The sequence below is a fragment of the Podarcis erhardii genome, assembly GCF_964252035.2.
Source record: "Podarcis erhardii genome assembly, chromosome: 6".
Taxonomy (NCBI): domain Eukaryota; kingdom Metazoa; phylum Chordata; class Lepidosauria; order Squamata; family Lacertidae; genus Podarcis; species Podarcis erhardii.
Window position 1 is genome coordinate 27,012,129 of NC_138510.1, and position 12,428 is coordinate 27,024,556.

The 12,428-nt window shown below is 43.5% G+C and overlaps 1 protein-coding gene across 17 annotated transcripts in view; it reads left to right on the plus strand.

Annotated features, from left to right (window-relative positions):
* PTPRT (protein tyrosine phosphatase receptor type T) overlaps positions 1-12,428 on the plus strand; it is a 621,336-nt gene that overhangs the window by 490,933 nt on the left and 117,975 nt on the right. For all 17 annotated transcript variants that reach the window (XM_081867470.1, XM_081867484.1, XM_081867480.1 and 14 more), the window contains exon 12: positions 9,768-10,041. In XM_081867470.1, the coding sequence (XP_081723596.1) occupies positions 9,768-10,041 (274 nt within the window). The remainder of the gene's footprint in view (positions 1-9,767; positions 10,042-12,428) is intronic.

The window sequence follows — 12,428 nt, forward strand, 5'->3', positions numbered from 1 at the left end:
TTCAAGATAATTTGACATAGAGGTGAAAAAACAGTATGAACCAGCAGAATGCCATCATCTCTAGCTAACAGGGTCAGTGGTCAGGGATGATGGGAACTGTAATATTATTATTATTATTATTATTATTATTATTATTATTATTATTATTATTTAAATCCCGCCCTCCCCAGCCGAAGCCGGGCTCAGGGCGGCTAACAACAATAAAACAGTACAAAAGTACAACACAAGCAATACTCTAAAATCATTCATTATAAAATTAATTCCCAAACATCTGGAGGGCCAGAGTTTGCCTGTGCCTGCTCTAGTAGGTAAGTGTCAGGCAGACTTACAGAGAGCCCCTACTTGAAAGTCTATGACAGGGGCTAATAGCACAATAAAAAGTCATTTTTGTATCAGACCTAGATTTTCAACAGCCTGACTTCCAATGAAAAACATATCCATTTGCTTCAGAACACCAGGTACATTTTTGAAAACTGACTTGGTGCCTTCCCTGGTTTGGACGCAAATGCACTTTAACAAGAATTTCACTGGCAGAAAACTCTAGCTTATAATTGCCATATAAACCCAGCTCACAAACTCCCATTCCACCGTGCCACTATCTATTATATATGGTAGTAGCATCAAGTATCTTGTGCCTAAATGTTCTGAATGCATAATGAACAATCCAAGGAGTATGAAACTCCTGTTAAGTAATATTTTGGAGGCAAGTTCATTATCTCCAAGGTAATGTTAGTGTCAGATGTTGATCTTCTAGCTGCTGCTGTAGATCAGCTCAAGAAGTAAGCTAAGAATCATTGCATTGTTGAGATTTCTATGCAAAATGAAATTGATATTCACCACTGATGAGGCATGCAAGGAAGAGCTTAGTGCCAGAGCAGGTTCATCTTACAGCTTTCCATTAATTTTGAATGACTTCTTCATTCTCTGTTTGTCTTCTCTGGGGGGGGGGGGTGTACATTTGCTCTATACAACCATTAAACAAATACAGGGGAAATATGTTTACAGAGAATGGGTAGAGAATAGGTAACATAAAGGTACAGGTGGAAAAGGACAACGTGAATTTTCTCTTGTTCTGCATACATCTGTTGCCGTCGATCTGTCGCATACTGATATCACTCAAAAGTAGAATCCAGAGCACAGCTATGTGGTTATACTGAGATTGAATTCCCATAGTGGCAAGGGGCAGCTGGACACAGAAGGCCTGGCCTGACCAGATGACCCTCCGGGAAAAATTAAGGTGCCCTAGGATGACCTGCAGGACACGGGTGGCGCTGTGGGTTAAACCACAGAGCCTAGGACTTGCTGATCAGAAGGTCAGTGGTTTGAATCCCTGTGACGGTGTGCAGTGGCGTAGCGTGGGTTGTCAGCACCCGGGGCAAGGCAAGTAATTTGCGCCCCCTAACCCGTGGATTTGCGCCCCCTAACCCTAACCCCCAGATGTTGCGCCCGCTCGCCCCGTTTCTGGCGTGGCCAAAGAGTAAACGGCAATCCACCGCCTACCTCTCGCCGCCTACCACTTCAGGAGGGCGTCAGGATGCGAAGCCATCGGAGGCGCCTCTGGTCACTCCCCCTGCAGGGAGAGTCAAGCAGGACCCCGCGCACCCCGCCCCCTAAAGCCTTTCCACGCTCGGTAAGGTTGGCCAGAGCAGCGCCCCCGCTCCATCCCCCCTCCCCAACGCAGGACACGTTTCCCTTCTCCAAAGAGGCAGCTCCCTGCCACCTTCTTGATCGCACGTCTCTCCACCCCCGCCGCAGGCACGCAGAGTGCGCCGCCCCTGATCCCCAATTTTGGCCTAAGCTGAAAAGGGCACATTGGATCACCCCTCGTCCTGGGGCCCAGCTGAGCCCCGGGGTGCCCCCACTGCCGTCGGCAGGATGAAGCCTTTGGAGAAATTTCTGAAGAAGCAGGGGTCTCACTTGGCTGCCCGGGCTGGCCCCGGGAGTTGTGGGCAGCTGCCTCGCAGGCAAAGTGTCTCCAAGATCCTGCTGCCCGGATTCCTCAAGGAGCCCCCTGAGGAGCCCCCCGAAGGAGGCACGGACACTGCTGGCGATGGGCAATGGCTGGAGCTGCGCCCCCCCCGATTCCTCTCTGCGCTCCCCAACGTCCTTCTCCTCCGAGGAGCTGTCCCCAGGCGGTGGCAGAGGAGGCGAAACCCAGCTCAGCCGGCGTAAATCCCCTTTGGAGAGAGAGAGGGGTGGAGATTCTTCCCTCCCCACCTCTGCGCCCAGCAAAGCGAGGCGCGTGCCCTTGGCCCCCGCAGGGCTTTCCCCAAGCCGACGAAGCGTCCCGGCTTGCAATCTGAATCTCTCCTGTTTCCTCCGCCAGCCCGCAGCCTCTGCCTCGTCTCCTTCGCCTTTGCCACTCCGTGCGCCCTGCGCGCGCGCGCCCTATTCGCCAGGCTGCTGCTGCTGCCGCTGCAAGCGGGAGTGAGCCAGGTAGGGGCAGAGAGCTGCGAGTGCGCCCCCCAAAATGTTGCGCCCGGTGCGGCTGGCACCCCCTGCACCCCCCACGCTACGCCACTGACGGTGTGAACACCCATTGCTCAGTCCCAGCTCCTGCCAACCTAGCAGTTCGATACCATATCAAAGTGCAAGTAGATAAATAGGTACCGCTCCAGCGGGAAGGTAAACGTCATTTCCGTGCACTGCTCTGGTTCACCAGAAGCGGCTTAGTCATGCTAGCCACATGACCCGGAAGCTGTACACCGGCTCCCTCGGCCAATAAAGCAAGATGAGGGCCGCAATCCCAGAGTTGGTCACAACTGGACCCCATTGCCAGCTGCCGCCACTACAGGATGGCTGCAGCCTTTATACGCTGTACCACACCTAGCCTGGAGTTCTTGTCAGATCTCACATCTTCCCACAGTATCTTATAAGAGTTTGTTTAGGACAGGCATCCCCAAACTTGGCCCTCCAGATGTTTTGGGACTACAATTCCCATCATCCCTGACCACTGGTCCTGTTAGCTAGGGATGATGGGAGTTGTAGTCCGAAAACATTTGGACGGCCAAGTTTGGGGGTGCCTGGTCTAGGGGGAGGGGGTTGATCCAGGGGGAGGGGGTGGATTCCATGATCCAGAGCTGCCATGTCATTGGGCCATGCAGCAGTGATTTGCTGTGTACAAGCACTTTGATTCTCACCCACTCCTAATTGTGTCATGTAGGCATATGGTTTGTTTCCTCTAAGCCTTGGATTCTACTCATGGTTTGGAGAGAAACAAACCAGGAACACAGCTATGACTCTGACTTGTTTCGTCTCCCATCCAGCACATTCAGCAGCACGAGAGAAGCAAAATGCTTTTGTGAATTAAACCATAGTTTGCTTATGAGCTATGATTTTTTGTTATGTGCAACTGGGCCATTGGCTATTTTGTAGCCTGTTTACTGAATCTGAAGAAATTGCTTTCGAGGTTTTCACTATCTGCTTGGATTTTCACCATCCTGAAAAGTGTGGTCCCATCTCACAGTAAATTTGTCTTCTGCACTGCTCACCCCTGACTCCTGATCATTTACGAAAAAAATTGCTGTGGGATACCACAGCAGATTCTTTAGATCAGGTTGAGAGCCAAGTCTCTGATTAGACAGAGAGTTAACTCTGTGCATCTTTTCAATGCTTATATCCAAGCCACCTGGTTCACAGTGTACCTAGATACATTTGCACCTCAATACAAAGAAAGGGGAGATGACTCAGCTCCACTTCTGCTGCTGTAGACTGAGGCATTTCAGGACTTAATTATACCACAGGTATATAAATTACGGAAACATGTTAATGTTCCCATGATTAAAATTATAGAGGGCCTAATTGAAAAAGCATAAACTGAATTGAAGAATTCCTAATTATAGTTTGCTTTGCAGTGTTAATTTTCCACCATAATGAATGCATAATTTCTTGGAACTAGAAAAGGGGGCTGCTGCATTAATGCGTGGGCTGCAGATGGAATGAGGGGATTATCATAAATGCACAGCAAAGATACAAAGGAAACCACAGCGGCAATTATGGCATTTCAACCAAGAATTCTTCAATAGTTCCCCTAAAAGCAAAAGCAAGACTTCCAAGAAAGCATGGGATGGGCTCCACATATACAATACCAAATCTAAATTTGAGGATTTTTATATTTGCCTGTCTATTCTGCACCCCAAACCATGTGGCCCCTTTGGTAGAAAAATTGAAGATAAAATATTTCAGAAAAATCATTGAATGTTTATAGGAGAGGTTAAGAATGTATTCACATATATAAATGGCAGAGTTTTTATATTTGTCTTTCTACTTTTGGAAGCGCATGATTTAGGTAGGCAAATTAAAAATATATAGAACAGAGCTTGGGGGGAGTTTCAGTTAGTCTTTGTTTCATAAAAGGCTCTCTTGGTTTTGTTGCAACAGACTAAGTTGGCTACCCCTCTGAAGATCATTCCAATTTCATTTGTAAGCAGGGCCCTTGCTCCAGTATTGGGAGCTGGCCTGTACTAATGTGCAATCAGTTGGGGGGGGTGTCTTATACAAAATACATATGCTATACAAATGGGAGGGGCAGAAATTTAGTAGGGTCATATGCTCCACTCTAAATCTTCTGATCTTCCTTACAGCTCTTAATGTTGATCCTACGCCCATTGTATAGGTGGTCATCCCCTTGGTCTTTTGAAATTGTAGAGTCTCCATACTAACAATGCTTTATTCCATTGGCGTGAATTACCTTTTGCCACATGCCCTGCATATGTCTAGTTTAGCTTTGCAGCTTTTTCCACTACATCTGTAACTACATATCCACTTTGTAACATACCACAGGTAATATGCACATATTGGACACCTTAGCTTTCAAATCTAAGGAAATCTTTTTCATTATAAAGCTTGAGTTTCCCCAAGGCTGTTCATGATTGTGTTATTCTCCTCTTTGTTTCTAATAATATAGCTGTTGTTGCTGTTGCTGCTACTGTTGTTGTTGTTGTTGTTGCTGCTGCTGCTGTTGTTAATTTATATCCCTCACCCTCATCCAAAGAAGTCCAGGGCAGCAATATTACTGTTACTATTGTGACAGAATAACATTCATTGAAATCAGGTTGTTTAGGCTGATATGGTGTTTGCTTTTTCTTCAAAATACCATATATTTGACACCTCTACCTATGAGCTTTGCACATGCAGGATAAGTTCTGGAATTTCCGCAGTTGCTATAAGCCACAGTGGTTTCTTTCAGACAACTTGGCTAGAGCATCTCCGGTCTCTGCTGAGTATTTGTTCTGATTTGTTTGTGGGCAGGTTACACAACAATATGCACTCGACAATTACAATTCATCCTGATTTGCTTGGGTAATAGTTGCGCACCTTCCCATTAATTATTCTTTCATTCCAAACTTTTTTGCGCATTTCCCTGTCACTTTCCTAACTGCAAATGTCTATGTATGTGTATGTATGTTTAAGTGGATTGGTCACACCCAGGCAATAGAGCATTTTAATGGTGCAAACCTCAATTTCTGGTCCTGCAAAATACTGACAATCTGGACGCGGCCAGTGTTTTGTCAAAATATGTCATCTACAAAATGTTTTGGGAGATAATGTGAGCTTTGTCCCACATTCCTGGTAATGCAGGCTATGTGAACACAATTTAACATGCTGTATGGATGATAAACTCCAGTGTAACATTTTCATGCATATTGATCCATATGAATCATAACATAAAGCAGCCTCAGAGGTTTTAGTGTGTTGCATACATATCAGCTCTTGTCCTTGGATCTTTCCTTGTCACTCTGAAATAAAGCATTGGGTACCAAAAAAAAAAAAAAACCGACTAGAAGATCACAGCCAACAAAAATCTGCTTAATGCTCAATGACATGAGCACCTTTTGGTTGCTCTATTTTGCAAATCAAATGAATAACAGGTGGTTCACAAGGGGAAAGGCACCTCTAAATCCACTAACATAGCTCCTCTCACAGCAGGTCGTAGCTGTAGACAGTCATTATCTTTAATCTGCCAGCAAGGAGTAACATCGAACTGGAATGATAGGGGCCATGGAGGCAGCAGCTATTATGCCTAATCTGTGTTACAAGGCAGGTCAGGTTTATGGAGAAGACTGTGATGTTAGAACATGCAAACTTGAGATGTCCGCTGCTGCTTCTCAGTTCTCTCCAGGTGATTTTGATGTAGAAAAGTGGAGCAGGGAATTTTATGCTACACTATAAACATGTATTTTATGAAAAGCTATATAATTTCACTCACCTCGTGTGTGCCGTACACAGGTTCAGGTAAAATGAATGTGTAGAGAGAAAGGTGAGTATTAAATTCACCGCCCCTGCTTCAATTGATTTCAGGTGATTTCCCCATTCTGCTTCAGCCCTGTATGACACAACCTACAATGTTCCCCAGGTCACCCCAACATTGTGCAAAAGCTTTCAGGGGGTTGTGGGAAGAGAAGGGAAATGTCTGCTCTCTGAGTTGCCTTCTGCTTGCACAACACCGACTACACTTTATTTTGTTTTGAGTTTTTATTTCCTAATTTTACCTGATCCTAATTTTCATTGCCCCGTTGAGCTGCACTATTAATTTATTATGATAAATTTACTTGGGGTTGACTTGACTGTACACATTTCTCCGAAAGGGATTACACATCCCACTTTGTCTGCTTGAAATCCTTGAGTAGATTGATCAAAGATAGCAAAAGAATTAGAAAATTGCATGAATGCAAATTACTCTGAATACTTTGCCACAATTTTAGAAATAGGCATTTGAATAGCATTTCTGAGCATCTCAGCAAAATGGTTGTTGCATTTATAACTAGATTTCTGACATAATCCAGGTTTTGAAAACCACAAAGTTCTTTATGATTACCTGTATAAAAATCTCCTTTAGTTTGAAAGCTTTTTGTCTGATTCTTTATGGATTAATTTTATTCTTGAGAGGAATCAAGGTTGTTGGGATTAGAAGAGTGTTTGTATAAAGGAGGGAGTTGCAGATCTCCCCTGAGGAATATATGCTTTAAAAACAAATTTTGAGCACTTTTTCTCCCAGACACTTCTGTTTTAACTCCAAATTGGGCTCTTTTAGTTTTTAATGTGTTCTCAGTGGCTCCATCATGCAATTTATTTCATCGTTTTTAAGAATGCTACATGACTAATTGAACAGTTATATCTTAAAAGTCTAAGCCACCCTCTGAAGACTAAGAGTTTGTAAACTCTGTCGAGGTTTCTTTGAAAGGGACTTCAGTTTCATAAGTTTGCCCTGCAGGCTGCTTAACTTTCAGAACCAAAGTAATTTGTCCAGTTTGAAGGATTATAATGTTGGAGTATTCCTTACAAGTGGGAAGCCAAAACTCATTTTGTAAAACATTATTTAATTGGAATTGTTGTTTGTACTGCATGCATTGGCCTGTTTCAGAGTGGCAAGGATATGCACATTAGCAGGGAATGTTTTTGGAGTAATTGTACTTGACTCCTTGGTAATTAAAGGTAAAGGGACCCCTGACCATTAAGTCCAGTTGCAGATGACTCTGGGGTTGGGGCACTCATCTCGCTTTCCTGGCCAAGGGAGCGGGTCTTTGTCCGAACCAGAGCAGCGCACGGAAAGGCCGTTTACCTTCCTGCCGGAGCGGTACTTATTTATCTGCTTGCACTTGCTTTCGAACTGCTAGGGGGGCAGGAGCTGGGACTGAGCAATGGGAGCTCACCCCATTGTGGGGATTCGAACCGCCAAACCTTCGGATCGGAAAGCCCTAGGCTCAGTGGTTTAGACCACAGCACCACCCGCACCCCTTGATAATTAGGACCTGTTAAAAACAGGTTGTGTCTGAGCAACACATTAAACCAGAGTATAGAATGACATAAAGAAGCCTAGGGAGGCAATGGGCTCTTGTGGAGGATTCAGCTATCATGGTTACTAGTTATGATAGCCCTGTTACCGCCATTAACAGAGTCAGCATGCCTTTGAGTTGCTGGGAATCACAAGTAGGAGAGGATGATCTTGCTCATGACTTTGTTGATGGGCATTTAGGCATTTAGCTAGCCACTGTAAGAACAGAATGGGCTATTCAGAAGGTCTCTTGCATTTTCTCATCACTGCTTTTATTATTATTTTAGCTTGCCTTAAAAAAACCATTTTTTTTTAGAAGAGTATGTCACAGAATCATAAAAAGGAGACAATGATTGTTCCAACAAGTGAGCTAAATGTTCGGATTCTTTTTCTTGCTTTAGCTGCCATCCATTGTTTCCTACAATAACACTGGCGAGACATTACTCGAAATGTTTTGGGCCCGTCTTCCTGCCACAACAAGCTTCTGAAAGCAGCTAGAATGATGGGCTACTGGCTGTTCCCAGGCCTTCCATCGATCTTTCCTGTCTAATGAGACAAAGAGCCAGCCTCATATAGACAGCTGAGGGCAGCATATATGAATACTCTGATGAGAAGAGAAGCGACTTGCAGTGATACCTTTCTCTTTGTCAAATGGGCGACTAGTGTTAAGACTCAAGTATGTCTGCCTCCGCTGCCAAGTCTGAGAGCTGTAGGAATGACAGAGGGAACAAGACACTCTGTGGCTACATTCACATGGCAGTTTATTCTGATTTCCTGTCATTTCTCTAACTTAATTTCTACAGTATAGTTGAACTTTTACACAGTGTAAAAGCTACTTCCAGAAATATAACAGAATATTGTGCAAGTTGTTGTTGCTGTTGTGGTGGTGGTGTGTGCTGTGTCTTTCTGCTGTAAAATATGTATTGGCCCAAATGTAAAATCACATTATCTTTTTGCATTCTCTGATGTATTAATAACACTCACATCTGACGAAGCAAAGTACTGTAACAGACACGCATACTGTATGTGCTTTGATGTGAAATTGCTCTAAAACTGATGGGTGGTCTTTTGAAACTTGACATGACTGCTTACCTTTTTATAGTTGTGTTATTGAATAATTACACTATTTGCTGGCAACATGCTATAGTTAATAAAAGTTAATTTGAGTTATTTTTTTTTATAGCTACTGGCTTGTCTGCACTGGCAACTTGCCTCTGGCTTACTGCTGGAGCTATCGCTCATATCATGTTTTACTACTGATCTTTTGTAAGCCATTCTGTGAGCATTTTTGGTTACAGAGCAGGGTAGAAATCCTTCACATAAATAAATGATTATCACTGTGGGGTTTGCACTTCGTGAGCAGTAGTTTGGTTGTAATTTGATCAGTTTACTAGTGCTTCTTTTGAGATTAGAAATACTGTCCAATTACATTCAGCATTCATTATTGGGATGTGCTTTGGCAGAACATGTCCTAGGCTTTCAGGTGAGTGCACCATGTTTCTAGACTATGACATCACATCGCATCACATCACATCCTGGCTGTGACATCTTAGCACATCAAACCCGACAAGCCACACTTCTGTTGTGATTCACCCCCTTGGACTTGGGGTATGGAAGCTGGTTTAAACATTTTTATTTTTATTTATTTTGCTCCTTTGCCTTTTACTTTGACATGTTTCATCCCTATAACTCCAGCCATGCTTCTGGTGCTTTAGGAAAACTAGGAATGTGCTGTTGCCTCCACCCTGTTAGACTTACACAAGTATGGGGGCGTGGACTTCCATCTGATTTGAGATTTTTCTATATGCAGATATTTGATTATTATTTAGATTAACATTTTAATTTCATGTACTTAAAAAATTTATTTACTGGATTGGGAATTCTTGGTTTACTCAAACAGAGTCTTTTTTTGTGAAGCATTTTGCTTTGATTACTCACATGGCCCGTTCATCCTCAACTTGTTGAATGGAGCTGTTCTTTCTCTCTCTTTCAGTGTTTATCAGCTTGTTGTGAAAGAAGAGAGGCCACAGAAGTCACGAAGAGCTGCTGACATCATTGAGTGTTTCTCTGTTCCAGTGAGCTACAAAAATGCTTCAAATCTCGACTCTCCGCATTACTTTGCAGCCGAGTTGAAACCAGTCAACCTTCCTGTCACACAGCCCTTCACGGTGGGAGACAACAAAACTTATAACGGCTACTGGAATGCTCCACTTTCACCACTGAAAAGCTACAGTATTTATTTCCAGGCACTCAGTAAAGCAAATGGGGTAAGTGTTTAACTTTCTGGCTTCAGCCAGCCTCGTAATCATCTCTGGCCTGGCTGGGATGAACTCAGTTCCATCCAACATTTTGTTAAGAATAAACCCTCTGGATTTCTAAAATAACATATCGGATGAAAACCTTATAACACTATTAGTCTTTAAGGTGCTGCAAGGCTGCAGTCATATTTGCACCATAGATAGGAAGTGCATGGCTTCCCTCAAAGTATCCTGGGAACTGTAGTTTATCTCTGACAGAGCAGTAATTCCAAGTACAGTGGTACCTCAAGTTAAGTACTTAATTCATTCCGGAGGTCCGTTCTTAACCTGAAACTGTTCTTAACCTGAAGCACCACTTTAGCTAATGGGGCTGCCGGAGCATGATTTCTGTTCTCATCCTGAAGCAAAGTTCTTAACCTGAGGTACTATTTCTGGGTTAGCGGAGTCTGTAACCTGAAGCGTATGTAACCCCAAGTACCACTATACCTTAGTAAACTACAGTCCCCATGATCTTTTGTGGGAAGCCATGTGATTTCAGTGTGCTTTAGATGTATGATGTGGATATGATCTCCTTGTGTTTATCCTCTGACCCTTTCCTGGCTCCTATTCCCCATTGCCATATATTCCAATTGACATTGGTTCTTCTACGAAGTTAAGAAAAGCTTGCATAAGCCTAAAATATCTGATGACAACTGATTTAGGCCATGCAACAAGAGAGGAGGAGTGGCGACTTACACAGTTCGGCACCCCGCACTACTGAATCATAATTGCGAGGCTGCAGTTCAAACCTCCTGCTTCAAGGAATACTGTTTGAAAATAATGAATGCCTACACTTTTAATATGATGTAATCTTCTGCATCTATATCTGCCAGGATAGTCCATTTGCCAGTGTGTACCCCAGCCTTTTGGATTTGTTTAGAGCAATTATGTAATATGCAGTTCAGCTTCAAACAAGAATTAGTGGAGCAACGAATGTAGAAAGTTACCATGGTTTCGTCAAGCAGCATTGTTTGCGTTCGGTATATTTGTGAGGGTGGGGTGGATCTGTGTGGGAAATTAATTTGGGACAATTGACTTGTTTTGGTAAAAGAAGCTGATTGTATTTCTCCTTCTCTGACAAGTAAGAAACTTGGCTTAGAATTTTGTTTTGTTGTTTTCCTTTTTATCAAACTCTGACTCATTTCAGTTAAGCATCTGGCTTTTGGCAAGCCCAAGGAGCAAAATTCACACCATTCAGAAAACAGGTGCTTTGTATAACAAAGCCAAAGAATATTCTGTTTCACACATGTTCTATTTAGATTACCTTCTGGGAGAAACACCAGATAGCCCAGCTCCCTCATAACAGCCCGCAAGAAGAACTCAAATGAGCGTCTGTCTTATCCTACACCCAAATATATGCGCATACACACAAATATAGTGTTGCATAACAAAAGGCAAGAGAACTTGTGATCTAAATCAGCTGCAGTTTACCACATTTGTTATATAACTGGCTATTAATTGTGCTGTTTTTCAGTGCAGCCCTCACAGCTAATGGTAACAGAGATAATGAGAACTTGGAACTGAGCTCCCTTTGCTACAAAGTGTAACAGTGAAAAAAATCTTACACTACTGTTATTGCTGTTTAATCCAGTAGCTTTTAAAGTGCTCAGTTAATTTATTTCAAATAAAATTTTAGCAAAGGTTTAGAATAAAACAAAAATTTAAACCCCCCCCCCAATATTTGTACACCTTTTCCATTTCCCATTGGACACCTGTAGAATAACACATGACTAAATTATAGTTTGTGGAGTTGCCAAATTTGGAATTGGTGGATTCTTCTTATTTATGTATGTATTGTTAAAACATTTTGTGCTTTTGAAAGCCTGGTCAAAAAGGTTCACCACGCCTGTAGTTAGTGACTGTGATGAGCAGAGATAGTGTGGGACAAGAGTAGCCAATATAACCAATGCAGTGATAGACAACAGTTCCCATCTTCTCTGAACACGGCCAGGGGCGCCGACTTATAAAAAATATGGGGGGGGGGGCGGGGGCCCATACCGACTTATAAAAAATATTGGGGGGGGCCAAGACCTCCAAACCGCTGCTGCTGGGGGAACGAAAGGGGTGAGCCCCGGGCTGCCCCGACCTTAAGTGAACCTGTGAGGGCCCGCCCTTTGCGGCAGCCGATTGGCTGCCGCCGTGGGCGGTGAATATTGATGAGCTAGGGGGAATCCCCGCTTCTCGCGGGGCTGCCGCCAGCCCCGCAAGATTGTTGATGGGTCGAGAGCCCGCAACCCCACCCCCTCTCTAGATCGGGAGTGGCTTTGTTTTAACTCATTACTGAATGTATTTTAAAAGGTAACTATCGTCAAACAAGGAAAATAAAAAATACCAACATAATTTTGTGATTTTACAAA